This window comes from Gobio gobio (genome assembly GCF_949357685.1).
Source record: "Gobio gobio genome assembly, chromosome: 5".
Taxonomy (NCBI): Eukaryota; Metazoa; Chordata; class Actinopteri; order Cypriniformes; family Gobionidae; genus Gobio; species Gobio gobio.
Window position 1 is genome coordinate 23,156,390 of NC_137101.1, and position 18,684 is coordinate 23,175,073.

The 18,684-nt window shown below is 38.7% G+C and overlaps 2 protein-coding genes across 2 annotated transcripts in view; one reads left to right on the forward strand and one right to left on the reverse strand.

Moving 5' to 3' along the window:
• The first annotated feature begins 5,561 nt into the window (after positions 1-5,561).
• On the forward strand, positions 5,562-8,715 carry ndufb2 (NADH:ubiquinone oxidoreductase subunit B2). Its single transcript, XM_079817409.1, has 4 exons — positions 5,562-7,464; positions 8,143-8,287; positions 8,363-8,458; positions 8,570-8,715. The coding sequence occupies exons 1-3, from the start codon at positions 7,379-7,381 to the stop codon at positions 8,435-8,437; spliced, it is 306 nt and encodes a 101-aa protein (XP_079673535.1). The 5' UTR covers positions 5,562-7,378; the 3' UTR covers positions 8,438-8,458; positions 8,570-8,715.
• Positions 8,707-18,684, reverse strand: part of kdm7aa (lysine (K)-specific demethylase 7Aa) — a 30,333-nt gene continuing 20,355 nt past the window's right edge. Inside the window, exons 12-18 of the mRNA XM_079817408.1 lie at positions 16,593-16,826; positions 16,223-16,347; positions 15,264-15,442; positions 14,278-14,369; positions 12,811-12,932; positions 12,401-12,720; positions 8,707-11,368 (exon numbers count right to left, since the gene is read on the reverse strand). Coding sequence (XP_079673534.1) covers positions 11,280-11,368; positions 12,401-12,720; positions 12,811-12,932; positions 14,278-14,369; positions 15,264-15,442; positions 16,223-16,347; positions 16,593-16,826 — 1,161 coding nt within the window. The 3' untranslated portion in view covers positions 8,707-11,279. The remainder of the gene's footprint in view (positions 11,369-12,400; positions 12,721-12,810; positions 12,933-14,277; positions 14,370-15,263; positions 15,443-16,222; positions 16,348-16,592; positions 16,827-18,684) is intronic.

Below are 18,684 nucleotides of genomic sequence, written 5' to 3' on the forward strand. Positions count from 1 at the left end.
TGTCACTGCGCGCTCCGCCCCTACATTCCGCGGGGTTTCCCAGAGCAGACCCCAGGGGCGCGTGCAGGAGAGAGTTCATCCACGGCAAATGGGAGCGCGCATTCTTCTCATCATACAGTCCAAACATAGGAGTCTGACTGCAGCCCGCTGTGGAGAGAAGTCAGCCTTATTAAAGGCTTGGCCTAGCGAGATGAATGCCTAAAAAAGGAGAAAATAATGGATAAAATACTAAGATTAAGATTACAGTGGGTCATTAATATTAAGAAACCCTGTGAACTCGAGGACTTTCAAACTGGATTAGGTTATCTTTTGCATTTTCTTAAGAAAAACTAACTGGCATAAGAGTTAAGGTGTTTCCCAATTCACGTGCTTCAATGCCATTTTGTAGTATAAATAGTGTGAGAAGTGTGTACTCAATAGCCCTTAGGTAAGTCAGCATGAAATGTAAGTTAGTCTTTACCTCCCTGTTGTGACCTATATCCGCGTGAAACTGCTTCTCGAACAAGAAAAAATGTAGGGCGGGACTTGATCACGAGGCCACATAATAAAAATAAAAAAAAGATGTACATAGATAAATCATATAACAAATATGGCAATATTCCATTAAAATTAGAACTGTCAATTTGGTTTTCATGGTGACTTTAATACACTTAATTAACTGAAAAACACCTACACCATAAGGGGCTTTCACACCGGAGGAACCTTTTCATAGTTCGTAGAACTATTGGCGGAAATACTCGGATTTTGGCATGTTTGCACAGGATCTAGGAACTTCTTTTACGAGAACTAAATTAGCTCCTGCTTCTGAGAAGGGTTTAACCCGGCACAATAGGAACTACCAGTGCTGAAGGCAAGGCATATATGCTAATAGTTTTTCATATACTGTTGACTTTCTTTTTATAACAGTTATATCTAATAACGTATTAGACAGGACTGTTAAACAGATTGCAAACTAATGAAGACTGTGGGCTCAGGCTCTGGTGTTCTCGTCGCCGTCAAAATAAAAGTCACAACAACAAGTGCGGCTTACGTCACTTCAGAGTTCCTACTTGTGGTGTGAATGCAACAAGGAAAACCTAGGGGAAACCACCCTGGTGGCTAGTCCCTAGAACTAAGTTTCTACAACTACCCGGTGCGAAAGCCTCTATATAGTGTACAAATTGTGAAGACAACAATCAATCCCACAATGGACCTCAAGAATGAGTGTATAACCGATGTACAATCAACAACTAGCCGCTACAGCATACCCATGTCCTGTGAGTAGTGCACCAAATTAATTCCCTTCCAGAAGATGGTATCCATAATGGCCAACGCCAAGTGGGAGCATTTGCAGGCCATGCCCCCCCAAACAAGGAAATAGTGAACGAGGAGAAAGGCAGTGATGCACTCAACTGTTGCAGATTTCTGTACATAGGGGGAAGGGCTATTAGCAGGGCTCCATACTGCAACCAAATGATTGTATTTTCTGACCTGTTTTCTTGCTGGTGCGACTAGATTTTGTTAAGAGATCGCACTGGTGCCACCCATAGACAACCCATCCATATTTCAAGAAAAGTGAAGCTGCCGGAGGTCCAAATATGGTGCTGACATCTTGCACAGATTTGGGACCGCATCTGCGCAGTAGTGACCACGGGACCAGAGTCTGCGCAGTAGAGAGCAGGAAGTAGAGCCGCAATATCAAAAGCCTGCCCACACTATCGCAGATGCAGAACAATTCATTATGTCGGTGTGAAATAAACAGTTATGGAAATGTTAAGATTAAAGCTAAAGCTCCAATCTCCTCCCAAAAATCCAGAAAAAGTCTGTTGGTGCCTCAGTGACTACTTCACGCAGAAGCTGTCAATCATGACGTTTTTAAAGCATCAAATAACTAACTAAAACCAAACTTATTTAAAAAACAAACACTTGACTTGAAATCAGCATGATAAAAACAGAAACCATCTTTGGGAAAAAATTATTTGAAGTGTAATTTGATTGTTTAGTTTGTCTCGCGTCTATTAGAATACATGGAGGGGCGGGGGTTATGACCTATACTGGGACCAACCACCAGGGGGCAATCGAAACCCCTCGGCTTGGTGCCACCTAACTGATAACGGATAACTTGGACCATTAATAGGCAGCGCAAGCCCAGAACAGGTTAAGGCCCTGTCCCATATGGCACACTTCTTGTGGACTTACAGTGCCTGCTGCATACAATTGTCAGTTTGGTGTCCCAATTGTCATTTGCCCTTACAGTGAAAGTGGCATTATGTCACGAAAGTGTGGACTAGAAGTAAAATTTGTAAAACTAAAAGTTTGAAGATGTAGGAAAACACTGGGCAAACAAAAAAATAAATGAATTATCACTATAACCAGTAGATGGCAGCGGAGGAGCACTCAGGGCAGTCACTGGAAGAGCTTTTTGGGGGCCCCCGCGATTTCAATCAAGGGGGACCCATAGCAACAATCCTAGCTATACGGCCCAGGGAGCATTTTTTGGCTTATTAGCCATTTTTTAACACATCTTGCTTTTGAATTTATATTAAGACATAAAATCGCTATTATAAAATATAAAATCCTCATGAAATCAAATTTTCTCAAAGTTTGACACTTTTTGGTACTGAAGGAAAAGTCACAAAACCTTTTCTTCAAATTGTGAAACAGAAAGCAAGTAAAGCTGAAGCTGTCATTCAGATACTATAAATAAAACTAGTACATTTAATAAGAGTAGAATAGTTACATTTTTCCATATAATTACTTTTTTAAAATCTGCAATTCTGTATCTCAACTCAAGCTCAGTGCTTTACTGTCAAATGTGCATTTCGAAGAAATAAACACATAGTATTATTAGTAACTGCAAAACAATAGCAATATTATGATTAAATTACCTGTATGATTAAAAATCCCAATCAAGTGCCACCACAGGTGCTGATGCCACCTTCTGTACAACTCAGTGGCACTGGTGATACTGCTCTCCCATCTTAGTCTATAGCATATGGCACTTCATTTGTGACAACGTTTTAGTGTGCAGTTGCTAAGGTGTTCTGGATGGTTGATAACTGGTCCAAGGTAGAAGAGTACCTGGATATTTTGGTTTAGATATGGCTTGGGGCCTTTCTTTGCCTCCAGGCAAAAATACAATTGCTAAAGTAAAAGTAAAACTAATAGTACAGTAAGTCACATGATTTGAGGTGTCATTCAGGTACTAGCACAAATAGTGCATACCAATTTTTTTTTCTCAATTCCTAAACCCAAGTACAACAGGTGTTTATAGTGTTACAAAATAGCTAGTGTCTACCATTACATATAAATGTTTGGTAAAAGTTTCAATCTGGCCAAGACTGTACTATCTGCCTGTTTTGGTATGATAAAACAATCTGTATTCACATGTGTAGGTGGTAGTTTTTTTTAAAGGTTCCTGATGTGGAAGTCTAATTGTCAGCCCTTTCCCTACACGCATTTCCTTTTTATGGAATTCCTACCCCCATTATAGGTATTCAAATGTCAAAACATTTATGAAACAATAAAAAGAGCTTTAAGAATTTGGTGAAAACAAAGCAGGAAGCAGCCTACGCAAGTCATTGCCTACTATGGTTGAATACGAACACCTACTTGTGAGGCCCAAAAGAGTAAATGGCTGCAAATCGGTTATGTAACCCTTTATACAAGTGCAGTGTTTTTTTTTTTTTACTCTGCTCAAGGTAACGAGTGAGATGACCACAAGTATAAACACAAACATCTGCATAGAGGAATGAAACGACAATATTTCCGTTGGCTGCGGACCCTTTTTTACTTCTCTGATTCTTTCCATTTAGTTAAATCCTTTCAAGCCTACTAGTTCATGTTGAGATATAGTACACCTTTTTACACATTTATTACAATTGCTGTCCTGTATCATTTAATAGTAAACTAATGTCATATTGTTGCAGGAGTTTCCAAATGTTGCTTTTCAAGCAGACGGCTTCATCCGAGAAAATCACCCTACAAACAAACACCCTCCCCCATGCTAAACTGGATCTAAACCGCATCCTCCTGCGCATGCGCAGTATGTGCTATAAAACCAACCACTTGCAGTTGAAGAGCTATGCAACGCAGAGTGGAGAAAGAGCAAGACAAAGCAGAAAACAGCGATGTGACGCGCCGATCATCGAATTTGCACAGTTGAAAGGAAAACGAAGCTAAAGAGATAGTTAAATCGAGCTGTTATATTGCACAGGATTTCCAACGCCAGTCAAATCATCGTCAGGTTTTAGCTTTTGGGACAGTGAGATTATAGATGGATATTAAGACGGGCTACATTCAACCAATTCTGGAGCAAGGGTATTATTTAAGTGTCGATATCGTTCATTTTGTTACGCTTTCAAAATGGCGATTTTCTCTGCTCTTCCCCCTCCCTGGCCTTCCTGAATAGAATGAATGACATTGCCCTTGACCAATAATACGCTCATTGTTCTGTTTTCTCGGCGTTGATTGGCTACCGATGACATCATCTGAATTCCATAAGTGGGCGGGCACTGAGCTGCGAGGGGAGAGCGGCGCACCCGGAGATCCGATCGTGTCTGTGGACGACAGGGTGCCATATTAACTCCAAATCTCATTAACCATTTGATTTACTTAAAGCTCAATGGATCTCTGAAACACGGCATCTTAGAAGAGCCCTTCCACGGAGTTGGCAATGCACATTATTCGTTCGTTTCGCGTCACAAAAAACGCAAGAAGATGGCGTCCTCGCTCGCTCGCAGCACTGCACAAAGCCCACACTGGGCGGGGTCACGGTCCTTCCAGAAAATATCATTGCCGAAAACTGGATTGAGCTCCTTAAGAGTACGTCATCAGCCGTGTGTTTTAAAATACACGTTGACGAATATAAAAAAAAACAACAACTTCAATGGGCTTTTGACGCCGAATACACCGGGACATTGGAAAGTAGTTGATTTGGGCGTTCGGCGGTTTGTTTTAAAGAACCGATTATAAACGATTCAGTGGTTGTTTTCTTTTTTGCGTCATGACGTAATTACGTGGTCCCTTCTTGTGATTAATGCTTCACAAAGACACATATAAACATTGCTGTTCATTACGGGATTGACCTATTAAAAGTACTATTTTTCTAAACTTTGTGTTTTGATGTCCTGTATTGTGATTGTAATTTCAGCCATTCTTTCGCTATTCGGACGTCATTGTTGGCTGGCAGTGTATTTTTAAATACTCGTATCCCAGCATATGTTTTGATTCTAAACGGGTAATAAGCGCAGCTGCTGCTGCTGCGATTATGACCATAAGAACATCGTCAGTTACATCACAATAACAGCCGCATATGAGCCGCTGCAACAAAAGAATTCAGCCGAGGGAGCGCGCACTTCCTGTTTTGACGCAGGAAACGAATGCAGAAAACATCCCAGCCGAAGTTTCACATCGTTGGTATGCGATGCCACAACATATGCATGAGAAATCTGTTTCTTGCGTTCGTTAAGATTGATGGTCGGTAACGTCGTGGCTTTGAGCTGCTCGCTTTTTTTTCATTGATTGCGTTTACATAGCCGCCATGTTGTCGATGATCCCACGCCTCCTCTGCGCTGCTCTGGGGATGATGATGATTAGTAAATGGCGTATTGGAGCATTTTCTATACTGACTGAGTATATTTAATTTTCCATACAGCTTAGTAAGTAGTTGTTTTTGTGTATTGGCTCCCGCAAGAAAGCTCAAATCGCCTGTTATAGAATGAATTTTCGTAGCAATTTCGTTACTTGCGTTATTTTGACCTACTATTATTTTTGTCCAATACATGATCTGGACACGAGAGGGATGAAAGTGGCACAAGGTGTCCTAAAGGCACAAAGAGTGTGTAATAAATATATACTACCAACACAATGCACTATGCATTATGTCTTGGAAACTGTCAAACTTTTAGTTCCAGGACCAGTGCATAATGGCCAACTTGCCAAAACATCTCAAAGCTTTGATGGTTAGTAAAGTGCAATGGTTTTCATTCAAGGGTCTGGGCCACAGCAAGCTTCCAACGGGGCTACAAGATGACTTAAGTAGTTGTAAAGTTATATTGAAATAACCTAACTTGATTAACCCTATAAAGCCATTCTGTATCATATTTGATACGTGCACATATGATACAGAATGGCTTTATAGGGTTAATTATATCAATATATCTACATGTATTTCTAAAGCATCTAAATTATCAACATGATCCAAACTTGACAAAAAAAAAATTCTACATGCCATGAGTTTATACTTTTTTCTTTAGCAAGTCTAAAGGCCTTTTGGTATAAATGTTCACCTTCAGGTTGTGGTTCACGTGTCTTTTTGCTGTGAAATTATTTTATAACTCTCGAACAAATGCTGGGTTGTTTCAACACAAATTTGGGTCAACTATGGACAAACTGACCGTTGGGTTAAAAATGTAATTAAAAAATGTTACCCAATGGCTGGGTTTGTCCATACTTGACCCAAATTTGTGTTGAAACAACCCAGCATTTGTTCAAGTGAAAGTAAACAAAGCACTTTTATTGTTAGTAATGTTTCAAGATGAACATTTTATTGGATTGGAGCAACTTATTTTCATAATTATCCATAGGCCACGTTATTGTTATTATTCAGAAAAATCATGTTTGTGGCAATGGGTCTGCAATCTACTTAGGCTTTTGATGTTTTTGGGAAACACAGCCATGAACAAAAGATGGCCAGAGAACGCTATATTAAGTTAATAATTGTGTTTAGTTTTATTGCCGTTTGTGCCTATAAAGTACTATTTCACACATAATTATCACTTGTCTCCTTTGTCCTATTTTAAGAGTCTGAATGAACACAATTGTGTCAAGATCATTTCCTAATCGTTCCTTCTTTTATTGCATACAATCATAAAATCTGATGCTTTTCCTGTATTTGCCATAAAATACAATACATGATAAAAGGGAACTACTCAAGAAGCAGAATCTCTTAGGCCTATCTCTTGATTACAAACTCTGGGAATAAGTATACATAGGCCAACAATAACTAATAAAGTGTAGTTTTTAAGTGTAATAAAGGTAGGCCCATAAATTACCCAACGAAGTAGGGTATTTATATTAATGATAGAAAAACTTATTTCTGTAATGATACATTATGACACTCGTTTTATACACTTACATTTTTTTGTGTTTTACCAACGACGCATAAATAGTATGATCTTTAGTTATACGACCTTTTGTCAGTTGGTGTTTGGCGCCCTCTAACGAAAATACAGTACAGTGAGTAGCATTAAACGCCTTATTTTAAGCAACCAATCGCAGAGCTCGTTATTAGCAGGCCAAAGAAACATCCCCCTGTAAAGGTGACATTTCTCTGTCTGGTCACCGTTGTCATTTCGATTTATACTCGTTAAAAAACAGTGCTGGCCCCGATATAAGCATGTCTTCTCTCGGGAGGACGGCGGGTGTCCTCCAAACCGGCCTGCGGCTCTTCAGACGGGGGCCTCAGAAGATGACCCTCAGAAAGTGAGTGTTTATGATCAGAAGGCTAACAAGCTAAACATGCTGCTGGAATCCAGTGAAGTCTGTATTTTGTGCCTTATAAAGTCTAAATAATACTTTAGAAACAGAATAATTGCAGTGTTTTAGTTTAAATATACAAAATAAGTCAGGTTTTAGAGATGGCTGTAAATATATAGATATAGTGAGGATAGCCTTAAAAGTCGGTAACGTTACTCTGGTCGTACCATGGTACAGTGATGGTACCAAATGGCAATACCATGGCAGTAAATGATTCACATTATTATACAATAGTATTTACATTGTATTTCAAGTTACAAGGCCAAAAACACGGTTACAACATACATTTCTCAAAACTATGGTATCACCTTGGTCTGTTTACTTTGAAATCTTGAATAACTTTTATAAATCAAACGATTCACTTATTCGTCACGAATTACATTATATTGTTAGTATCATTTCAAGATGAACATTTACTGAATTGAAGCAACTTATATTTTTATGTAATATATATATATATAATATAGAATAGAACTGGCTTTTGTCATAGTGTACATATAAAATCGGTCCAGTTTACAAGTTTACCACCACATACATCATTCATTGTTTGTACTACTGTGGGTTGGCATTAGTACCACTAGCCATTAAATTGTCATATACTTACTGCTAATGGTTGTGTTTTAGGGCAGGAGGCGGTCCTCATATTGAACCCCAGTACAGACAACCTCCTCAAATCACCAAGAACCAGAAGTTCCAAGCAGAGCTGCTCAGCGGTGCCATGTGGTTCTGGATCCTGTGGCACACCTGGCACGACTCGGACGCCATCCTGGTGAGCGGAAACTGCATCAGAACTTGTTTTTAGGCATAAACAGACCACCAGTCATTTAACTAAATGTCTCTTTAGGGTCATTTCCCATGGCCGGACACTTCAGCATGGACTGATGAGGAGCTGGGAATCCCACCTGATGATGAAGAGTAGACTCACCCTCAACACCCCAATGTACACTATTCAAGTCATTTACATAGAGGAAATTGCTTATTTCTTCAGTGTGGTTACCTGGTGTGTTGCCACAGCATGCATGACTGATATTTCTCTGCTTTGCATTTGCAGATGTGCTCCAGATGTGATCGCAAACCTGCACATTTTCTGTAGAGGAAACTGAAAGTTCCTGTTATGTGTATGGACTTATTATCAAGTCCAATTGTAAAAGTTGCATTATAAAATGAATAAATAAATAAAAGCCATCAACTCTTGAATTTGTCAATAGAACAGTGTTTTATCACTTAACACTTGGTAAAGGGAAGGGGAAAACAGTGTGATCTACAAAACATTTCCCTCATCTTATATATACATTGCATTGGGAAAAAAAATCCATCACATCCAAAACTTTTCAAAGAGAACTATTGAAGAGAAGGAACAGAACACAGCATTTGAAAAACACAGTGACATTAAGTCTATACCACAGTTTGAATATGGAAATGAATGCTAGAGCTTTATAAATACTGTACAATTAATGCATCAAAGCAAAGGAAACCTGTCTGAAGACCAGCTCGATTAATCAATTAATGAAGGATAGGAGCCGTTTTGCTCAGAATGCTGACATTTCCAAAGGGTGTGACGGTTAGGGAGTGGGAACAGAGGAACATTTTATCATAATACACATGCGGATGAGCAAAACTCAAAACCGTAACAAAGCCTGAGTTTTAGCAGTTATCCAACTCAAGTCATGTAGATCCAAAATAGTGCATTTGCTTTCTGAACCAACAGACTTCTCACTCAACAGTCAAGAATAGCTAATCAAACTCTGTTGGTGCTGTTCTATTCTCACAAAGTCTTGCAAACTCGAGATTTTTATATACTTTACAGAGGGACACAACTTTGTTCTGAATCTGGGATTTACAGTCACCAGACAAAAATAAAATAAAAGGGAATATATACATTTGTTGGCAAGTTTGTGGAAACGAGTACAAAATGCGATTGTGTGACGGTGCTGGCGATGAATTCAAAGATGTCACCTGTTTGATGTTCCCTGAGAAAACGTTTCATAGCCTCTCTAAGAAATTCACACACAAGCACCACAAATTTTTTTGTGTTCCCACTGAAATTCGTTTGTCCCATTTCAACAGGGCTTAAAGACAACATAAAGCAACAATATTCAACTTGCGCTAACATTTCAGAGGTAAATTTAACAGGTAAAAGTAATTAAGTAGCATTAAATGTGTGAACTACAAAATTCATAAAGCTGAACCTAAACAAAAGCTCATTCAACGTTCAAAATTATACTCGTATTTACAGAACTATTCAATGCAAATGAAAAACAGGAAACTCGATGCAATATAAATCCTTATATCTTTGAAATTAATAAATAAGTTATCCAGTCGAAAAATATTTTAAAACAAACCAAATAGAACACAAATTATGCAGAATGAGCTAAAGATCATTGTCAATCACGTGACAAGCATATTTAGTCCTCGCAAACTACATCGCATACAGTATTTCAGGGGCAGCGCTCTACATGCAGTACCTCTTTGTGGCCACTGGGTTGTGACAGAGGCGAATAAATGTGCGACAATAAATGTACGATTTTCCTCAATTTTGCCAGTGTAAAAGGACTAATCCGGGTTTCCACTACCTCTCGGGATATTTAAAACAAACAACAACAAACCAAAAAGGTTGACAATCTGATGCACTTGCAATACAAGGACTGCAAACAGACGTCTGCTGTTAGGGCATTTGTCAGCATATTTTTTTTTAAATGTTTTGTTTTTACAAACTAAAGTACAACATAAAATACCCCAGAATATTCATTTAAAGGGATAGTTCACCCAAAAAATGAAAATTCTGTCATTTACTCACCCTCAAGTTGTTCCGAACCTGTATGAATTTCTTTCTTCTGCTGTCAATGGCTTCCGAGATTTGCTTGGTTACAAACATTCCTCCAAATATCTTTCTTTGTGTTCAGCAGAAGAAAGAAACTCATACAGGTTCGGAACAACTTGCGGGTGCGTAAATGACAGAATTTTCATTTTTGTGTGAACCATCCCTTTAAATCACTTATTTAAGACCAAAAAAAGGGATGAACACCGTCAAATCAAGGGAAAATCACGTCGTTGTATCTTTGCCACTCTTTGATTTCTTTTGATGGCTCCATCATGAGAGGACTTCCTGCGCATCCTAAAAGTGCGGCCCACGAAATCATCAATACATCACTCACTGCTGTACAATTATTGCTTAAAGGGGCGAGAGGGGGTTGGAAAAGGATTTATAAATGATCAGCACCATTTCAAAAGCTCATACATCAGCCTGAGACGATCAAAAGGAGAGAGAAATAGGCAGATTGATAATGACTTGAGGGGAATCCGAGGATCAATGGAACAGTCCCAGTGTCTGCGAGCGCCTGGACACTCGTGCTACAGATGTGAGAAGAGGTAGGGTGGGGGAGAGGAGAGGCCTCAGCCCGTGATACACATTTTTGCGGCTCGTTTTCCTGCCTGTAGGAACACATGCTGCTCTCCGATCATGCGTTTCTGTGCTTCCTCTTGAAACTTTTGGCTGTTAACGTTTTAATGTTGTTGTCCAAGGTAAAGCAGGGTCTCTGCGCGGATGGATAATGTGTTGTGTATTTCGTGCGATTGGTGAAAAAGGTGAGCCATTAAACATACCCTGTTCACCTAAACATGCACTGTGTGTGTGCGTGTGTGTGTGTGTGTGTGTGTGTGTGTGTGTGTGTTTGTGTGTGTGTGTGATGATAATCCCAGCGTATAAAGAAAAGCAGCTGTGTTGATTTATTACACATAGTCTCATTCTTTCCTCCGTCATGCTACAGGAATAAGCCTTTATGGCAACTCATTTTTAATATTTTCCCAAGCCTCTGTTTAGCCGTCACCTGTCCTTTCTTAGGACGCTTTCCTGCAATACAACCACAAAAACATGACACGAGTCAATATAAAACGTTTAGCATGTTCTTTGAAGTATAATTGTTGCAAACATAATTGTTACTGCCAAAATATAAATTTTTGGAGTGATTTTGTGAACTCCCAAATGTGTAGTATGGGTAAACGACACACACAAATAAAATAAAGCAAAATCCTTTAAAATGTAGTTTAATACGCTTTATAGAATGTTCAAGAAAGGTTTTGACAAATGTAATCACGCTAAAAATGTCATGTGGTGTAACCTAAATAAATGTGTGTAGACTATTATTATTTGTTTAATTTTCATTTACATATTATTCAAGAAAAAACGGGGTAAACAAAAAGAGATATATATTTATATATATTTTACATATTTTCAAGGACAAAAATTGTTTCAACATATAATTTTCTTTTGAGCTTTTACATATTTTTCAAGGTAAAAAAAGTCAAATAATTTTTCAAAATTTCCAATTACATATTTCAAGGAAGAAAATAGTTTCAATCAATATAATTATCCAAAAAATACTATGAAATTTTTCAAGGCAAAAATAGTTAACAAATCAATGGTCAAATTTTTAATTTACATATTTTCAAGAAGAAAAAAATAAATAATAATAATAATCACAATTTTCTTATACAAATTTTCAAAATTTTCATTTACATTTTTTATTTTGAAAAATGTAGTTTCAACATATAGTTTCCAAAATGTTCCAAATGTATTCATTAATTTTTTTATGTACATATATCAATATTAGCTATATTAATTCATAAATATGATCACATTTTAGGAGAGTCGCACCACATGACATTTTACAATCTTACCCAACCTTTAACATAAAAATGTCAAATAAGTGACTACTTATTGCTGGGTTGTTTTAACCCAAATTGGGTCAAATATGGACAAACCCAACCGATTTCTTTTCTGCACGACCTGATTTGGCCAACAAAAGTTAAAATAATAATAAAAATATTACTACTACTATTTCTTTTTGTGTAAGAAACCATAATAACAGTCCTGTCTGCTCACCTTTAGTGGCCTGGTTGCTGATGGGCGTGGGGTTGGGGGCATGTCTTTTGGAGGGGTGAAGTGGAGGAGAAAGTGAGCTCTCTCTATATGAATATTCCTCCCCAAGACTCCCATCTTCTCCCTCCGGGCTGCGGGGCGCCGAACAGGGTTCACAGCTGTCCCACGTGTCACTGCTGCTGTTGCTGTTACTGTTACCCTGACTGGACCACCAATGCTGCTGCAAAATATCGCCCCCTTCTGATGCCTGCTGACACAGCAGCCCCGCCATGGACAGCATGCCCTGAATGGCACTGTCTGTGTTCGGTGAGGTAGGACGTTCTCTGTGGACAAGTAGTTCTCAATTTTAGCACAAAAAGAGCTTTTAAACCGTGTGGGTTTTCTCAGGTGTGTGAAATGAAGGGCAGTTATACCGCTTTAACGCTTGCTTAAGGTGGCCATGTGGCCGGCTGCTCAGATGCTCCACAAAACTCCCTGAGTCTCTCTTGCTTGCGCCATCCTCTTCCTCAGAACTCCCCGACTCTGATGAGCGTTTCTGTTTAAAGAAAGGGTGACAGAATGAGATGGCAGAAAAGAATGATTTTAAAAGGAGTAATGAACTGCATTTAAAAAAAAAAAGCACGTCTAAATGTTAGCAATATTTTTTTACATCAAAAACCATCCTAATTTAGAAATAATAGGCTAATTTCTATCCAGTTTTTGACCCTCTCTTTGAAACACAGAGTTTTAAAAGAGAGTTTTGACCTATCAAAACACCCAAGTTTTGATAGGTGTGCCGCATTCAAAACCTGGAAGTAAAAGCCCACTGCTATGACTGGGTAACAGTTTTGAATATTAAAATAATTGTCAATGTCCCTGCTACATGTGTGCAATTGAAAACTTCTGATGTTCGTCATACATGTTTGAGCCAGAGTCAGACAAACCTGCACCTCAAAAAACAAGGATACTCCAGCCTGGACAGACTAGTAATTAATAATCTTTATTTATATTTATTCCTTCTATATTTGTGAGGTAGTGTTGTATTTGTTCACATTATATTAGCGTTTAAACGTAGCGACCACAGAAAGGTGTTTATCTCGTTACATAGTTGAAACAACTGCGCATTACATATGCTTTATAAGTCTTGTGGCAAGTACTTGGATTACCACAGTTATATAACTGAAAGGATAACTTGTGGTGTTTCGTGTAAACAAATGATGTTGCACTTATGTCGTTCTTGTATTCATCGTTAATCATCTTCAATAATGTGAGTACATCAAATGATCCGTGACAGACAAAGTAATAGTGACACGTGGTAAAAACACTGTTACTCACACTTGTGTGTTGCGACATTACTGTCAGATCCAATAGTCAGCACTGCATCAGCTTTTATTTTCAGTCTCTCTGAAAAGCCTGTGTCGAACGGTGTCTTGTTTAAAAATGAATCCGCAGTAAAATCAACTGGAACTTTGTTAAAAATTAGGTTCATCCACGCTTTCTTAATGTTATAAATCACAAGGAAGGCAACGAAAAAACGTCTTGTAATCCTCAGAGGCATCTCTATGGTTTTGTTGCTGGAGTAATCCTGTGTTCGTCTCTCTTGTATTTGCTACTACATGGCATGAGTGAAACGGTGGGCGGGGCTAAAGGGGCAATGCTGTAGAAGTCGGCGTTGATCTTCTTCCGCAGAGGCCGTCTTTCGTCACACTCTATAATCCGAAACGAGTCGTTTTGGGAGCTTGATTTCAATAAAAGAGGTTTTTGGTCTAACGAGGAAGTTTTGAGTTCTGACATTTACGGTTTAATTTTATAGAACAATGACCACTCATATCAAAAGACCAAGGAAAATTCGATTTCTCAATTCATGACCCCTTTAACCATTTAATCAAAACCAACAGTACCTCAGCACAATCGTCTGCCTCTGACTCAGAGTCACTGTCTGAAGATGCTACATGTGGCGGCTCCGTCCTGAGTTCTGTCTGCACATTTAGACCTGACAAAAAAAGATGTTGGTCAAACAAATGTACATACTAAATCAGGGGTTTTCAAACTCAGGGGTTCTAATGGGTCCCCAGAAAATTTAATTTCTAAATGTTTCTCTCCTTTCTTGCCCTATACATGCTTTCAAGAATTGCATGTGTTTGTTTTGTTTCTTTTATTGTGAGTTTTTCTCACTATAGTCCCATTTATCTTGATCTCTGGGGTTGTAAGGCAGTATTCTTAACGCAGTATGTATACTGCTTACATACATTTATTGTGAAAGTTGCTTATACAAATTATTTTTAATTGAAAATGTTCTTCTTCAGGTTTATACATCCAACATTAAGTATAGCCAATTTAAGTTTGGAAACAATATGTTGCATTTATAATGTCACATTTACTGTTTATCTAACAGTTTAAATGTTTTTTCATAACATTTTAGGATTTCAGGAAGGGGGTCCCTCATTAAGGTTCAACATATTTGGGGGTCCTTGGCATCATGAAGTTTGAAAACCCCTGTACTAAACAATACATACTAATCAATCAATAACCACAAAAGAAAATGATGCTCTTGTTTTTACACAGACTGGCTTCAAGCTTATATCCACCTTATTTTTAACTTAAGAGCAGGTGCGGCCATTTGTCACTTGAATGCGTTTGGCTTAAGGTGTCATCCACTTCAGGTATTTTTAACTGTGCTTGATATTTCAAACAGCCATTTCTTACTATATTAATTTAATGTAGCGCACTTTACTGCACTTTGTTATTTCCCTTAAGAGGCTAATGAATCAGAAGTCTCACACATTCGCATAAAATAGCTTACTTCCATGTTGCAAAATAAAGTGGATAGTCAGTCTGGATGGCAAAAGCTGGGTTGCGGCAACATCTACAGTTCCAAGCGACTCACCATGATTGAGTGGTTTCTTGATAGTGCAGCGTACTCCAAATTCATCCTCTTGTTTTTCTTTTTTCACCTTTTCTTGTGGGCATATTGGCATCCTTTCCAATTTTATCCTGTGTTGATGATACTGCAACATTTCCACTCCATTGACTTTGGCTGCCACATTACTGATAGATAACTTCTCCCTGCGAGGAAGAAGGACCAAAACAGAAAACTTAAGTCATTAAATGAATATTCCCCCGGTTTCACAGACAAGGCTTAAGTTAGCCCCAGACTAAGTTTTAATAGAAACCAACTTGCACTGGAATATCTTAAAATATGCCAGTGCCATTGTTTTGTCTCAAGATGCACACCAGAAATGTTTTTTTTTAATGCACGTTTATAACAGCTACGTAAATGTCCTAATTGAACTAAGGACTAATCCCGGCTTAATCTAAGCCCTGTTTGTGAAACCAGGCCTATAATACATTAATAAATGTTACAAACAAACATAGACTACCATTTAAAAGTTTGGAAACTGTAAGACTTTTTTTTTTTTTAAGTCTCTTCTGCTCACCAAGGCTGCATTTATTTGATAGTACAGTAAACAGTAATATTGTGAAATATTATTACAATTTTAAATAATTGTTTTCCACTATAATATATTTTAAAATGTAATTTATTACTGTGATGCAAAACTGAATTTTCAATATCATTACTCCAGTCTTCAGGGTCATGATCCTTCAGAAATCATTCCAATATGATTTTTTTTGCTAAACAAAAAGGACGCCTGTCTCTTGTGAAGTTTGTTTCTCTCAGTTCGTAAAGTTTTAAATATGGATATTTTTCTTACACAAACGCACAGCTTCGCTTCAGAAGGCCTTTATTAACCCCCGGAGCCGTGTGAAGCACTTTTACGGACTTAAACAGAAACAGCCATTCCCTGTTATTATAAAGCTTGGAAGTGAAGCTACCGGGACCCTCACCTCATAATTTTGCCATCACATAGCACCAGGCGCAGGGCATTGTCATGACCACCATCAACAGCTACAGCAGACACTGAAGACACTTTCTTAAACTTGCCATTCACTTTGGAGCTGAAGGCTGGGTCCTGTTACAAGAAACGAGAGATGTTTTTACTGGAAATAGAAGAATAATTGCATGCTGCTAAAGCAGTGAACCTATCTAATATCAAGGTGAAAATGCCCTCTGAAACCATTTGATAGCATTGTATTACAGTCATATGATAAGGAATAATGAAGGCTAATGCCGCCATAGAGAACGGCTAAGAAATTTGAGCTTCATGCTGCAGTGCACTGTGGGAAAAAAAAAAAATTTGGACTCAAACAGACTCACCTCCTCAAGCGGTCCGACCTCTAGTCTCTTTAATACCTCCAGCGTGTGAAGCTCCAGGATGTCCAAGTTAGAGGGCAGTTTGCGGCTGTGAAGATGATGGTGGTGGTGGTGTCGATGATGATGTTCTCGTAGCCGCCGAGCTGCACGACGTGCCTGATATCCTTTCTCCAGTGCTGAGCGTGTTGAAGGGCACTCAGCACTTCCCTGAGTTTTTCCAGCTTTATTCGCCTCATCCTGTTTAAGAAAATAACACCGCAAAATACTTCAACTTGGAGCTGTTAAAGGTTATGTGTAAACATCCATTATATTAATTAGCATAAATATTTAAGGAAATTTTTTTTAAAGGTCCCATGGCATGAAATTTTCATTTTATGAGGTTTTTCAACATTAATATGAGTTCCCCTAGCCTGAATATTGTCCCAAATTGGATAGAAATGTTGATCGGTGTAAACCCGAGTTCTGGCTGTCTTTCTCTGCCTTTGAGAAAATGACAGGCCAGACGAGCCAATCCTGAAGTCTCCTGGTTTGACGTCCAAGCAGGAACGGTTTCCTCATTTTCCTCCGCCCAGAGAATCTGGCACGCCCATGCAAACGCTCACGAGATCATGGGTTGTGAACGAGTGAATGCTGGCAGTTTCTCAGTGTTTGGATGTACAAATGAAAACAGAAGTCTTTTTTCAGTTCCTTCTGATCTGTGATCAGTGATTTCTGATGTGTAGCTAATTATTTATTATTCGTGCACACAATGCGGCTTCTCTCTCTCCAGACAGAACGGTGTTTTCGTGTTTTCTATCTTGCGAGTCAGTGTTTTTGTATGTCCTCGTCGCGTCTATCGGTTCTAAAATGTGCATACAGTCGTGAGTTTCTGCTCAACATCTTTAGAGATAAACCTCACGCACGCCGAAGCTCGGGCTGCACTGGCCGGTGGCCTTCAACATCCCCGACCCCCAGTACTGCATCTGGCCCACAGCGGAGGCACCAAACGCGGCGTGAGATTAAGCAGAAGGGGGGTAAGCGTGAGGGTATCCGGCTAGGCTAGCCAGCTATTCCCACAATAAACTGGATTACATTCGATTACTGCTGTTGTGTCTTTGTTTGCGCTGTGCACGCGCGTCACTGACGCTTTTATTTTATTTTAAAAATAATGCTATTATCAACACTTACTTTTAACTCGTTCATCTCGACAGCTGTAATGGTACTTTGCATGTGTTACAAAGTTGGTAATAATGATGAAAACTGACTCGGTGTGACTGGGACTCGTGTTTATTCAGAACTCTCAGATACAAACACAATAAACTCGCGCTGACTGACAGCGCTCTCATAACTCAGTAGTTACTATAAATAACTTTGTTAGCAATCGCTGAGCTCCGTCTCTGGTACATTAGTGATGTCCGGTTCGCGAACGATCTTTCTTTTGAACCAGTTCTTTTTAGTGAACCGAATCAGTTCACCAAATCGGACTGAATCGTTCTAAACGGTTCGCGTCTCCAGTCAGCGCTGATCCATAATTTACTAAAGTTACTAACTTTCTGACATGAGTGACAGTCCCTCCGACTAGAAATAGACTAATAACCTGAAGTATATGCTGTAACTACAACAGTTCAGACATGCTGAGAACTGATGTGAAGTGAACTCAGGTCCATCCGTCTCTCTGGCAGCAGCTCGTGCCTCGTAGACTTCGTTAAACCACGCCCCCTCCGCTCATTTAAAATGCAAAGATGTCAGCCAATCACAACAGTGGGCGTTTTTACTGAAGTCTCACAGCAGACACGCCTCTTGAAGCAGGGCATTCAGCCACAGGGCAAACAGCAGTATAGAAAAAATGCCTTTTATTTCTAAATCATGACATTTTATGATGTAAAAGTCATACTAACAATATAAGTACACCTCAGGAAACATTATAAAATAATAGAAAAAGGCCATGCCATGGGACCTTTAAGGAAAAAATAAAACATTTTAAGAATTAATGTTAATTTGATTTAATTTAAGTACAGGCTATATAAGAATTAAAAATGTATTTAATCTTTTAAATTTAATTTAATTTAATTTAATCCAGGTTGGTTAATTTAATCTAGTCTAGTTAATTTATCAA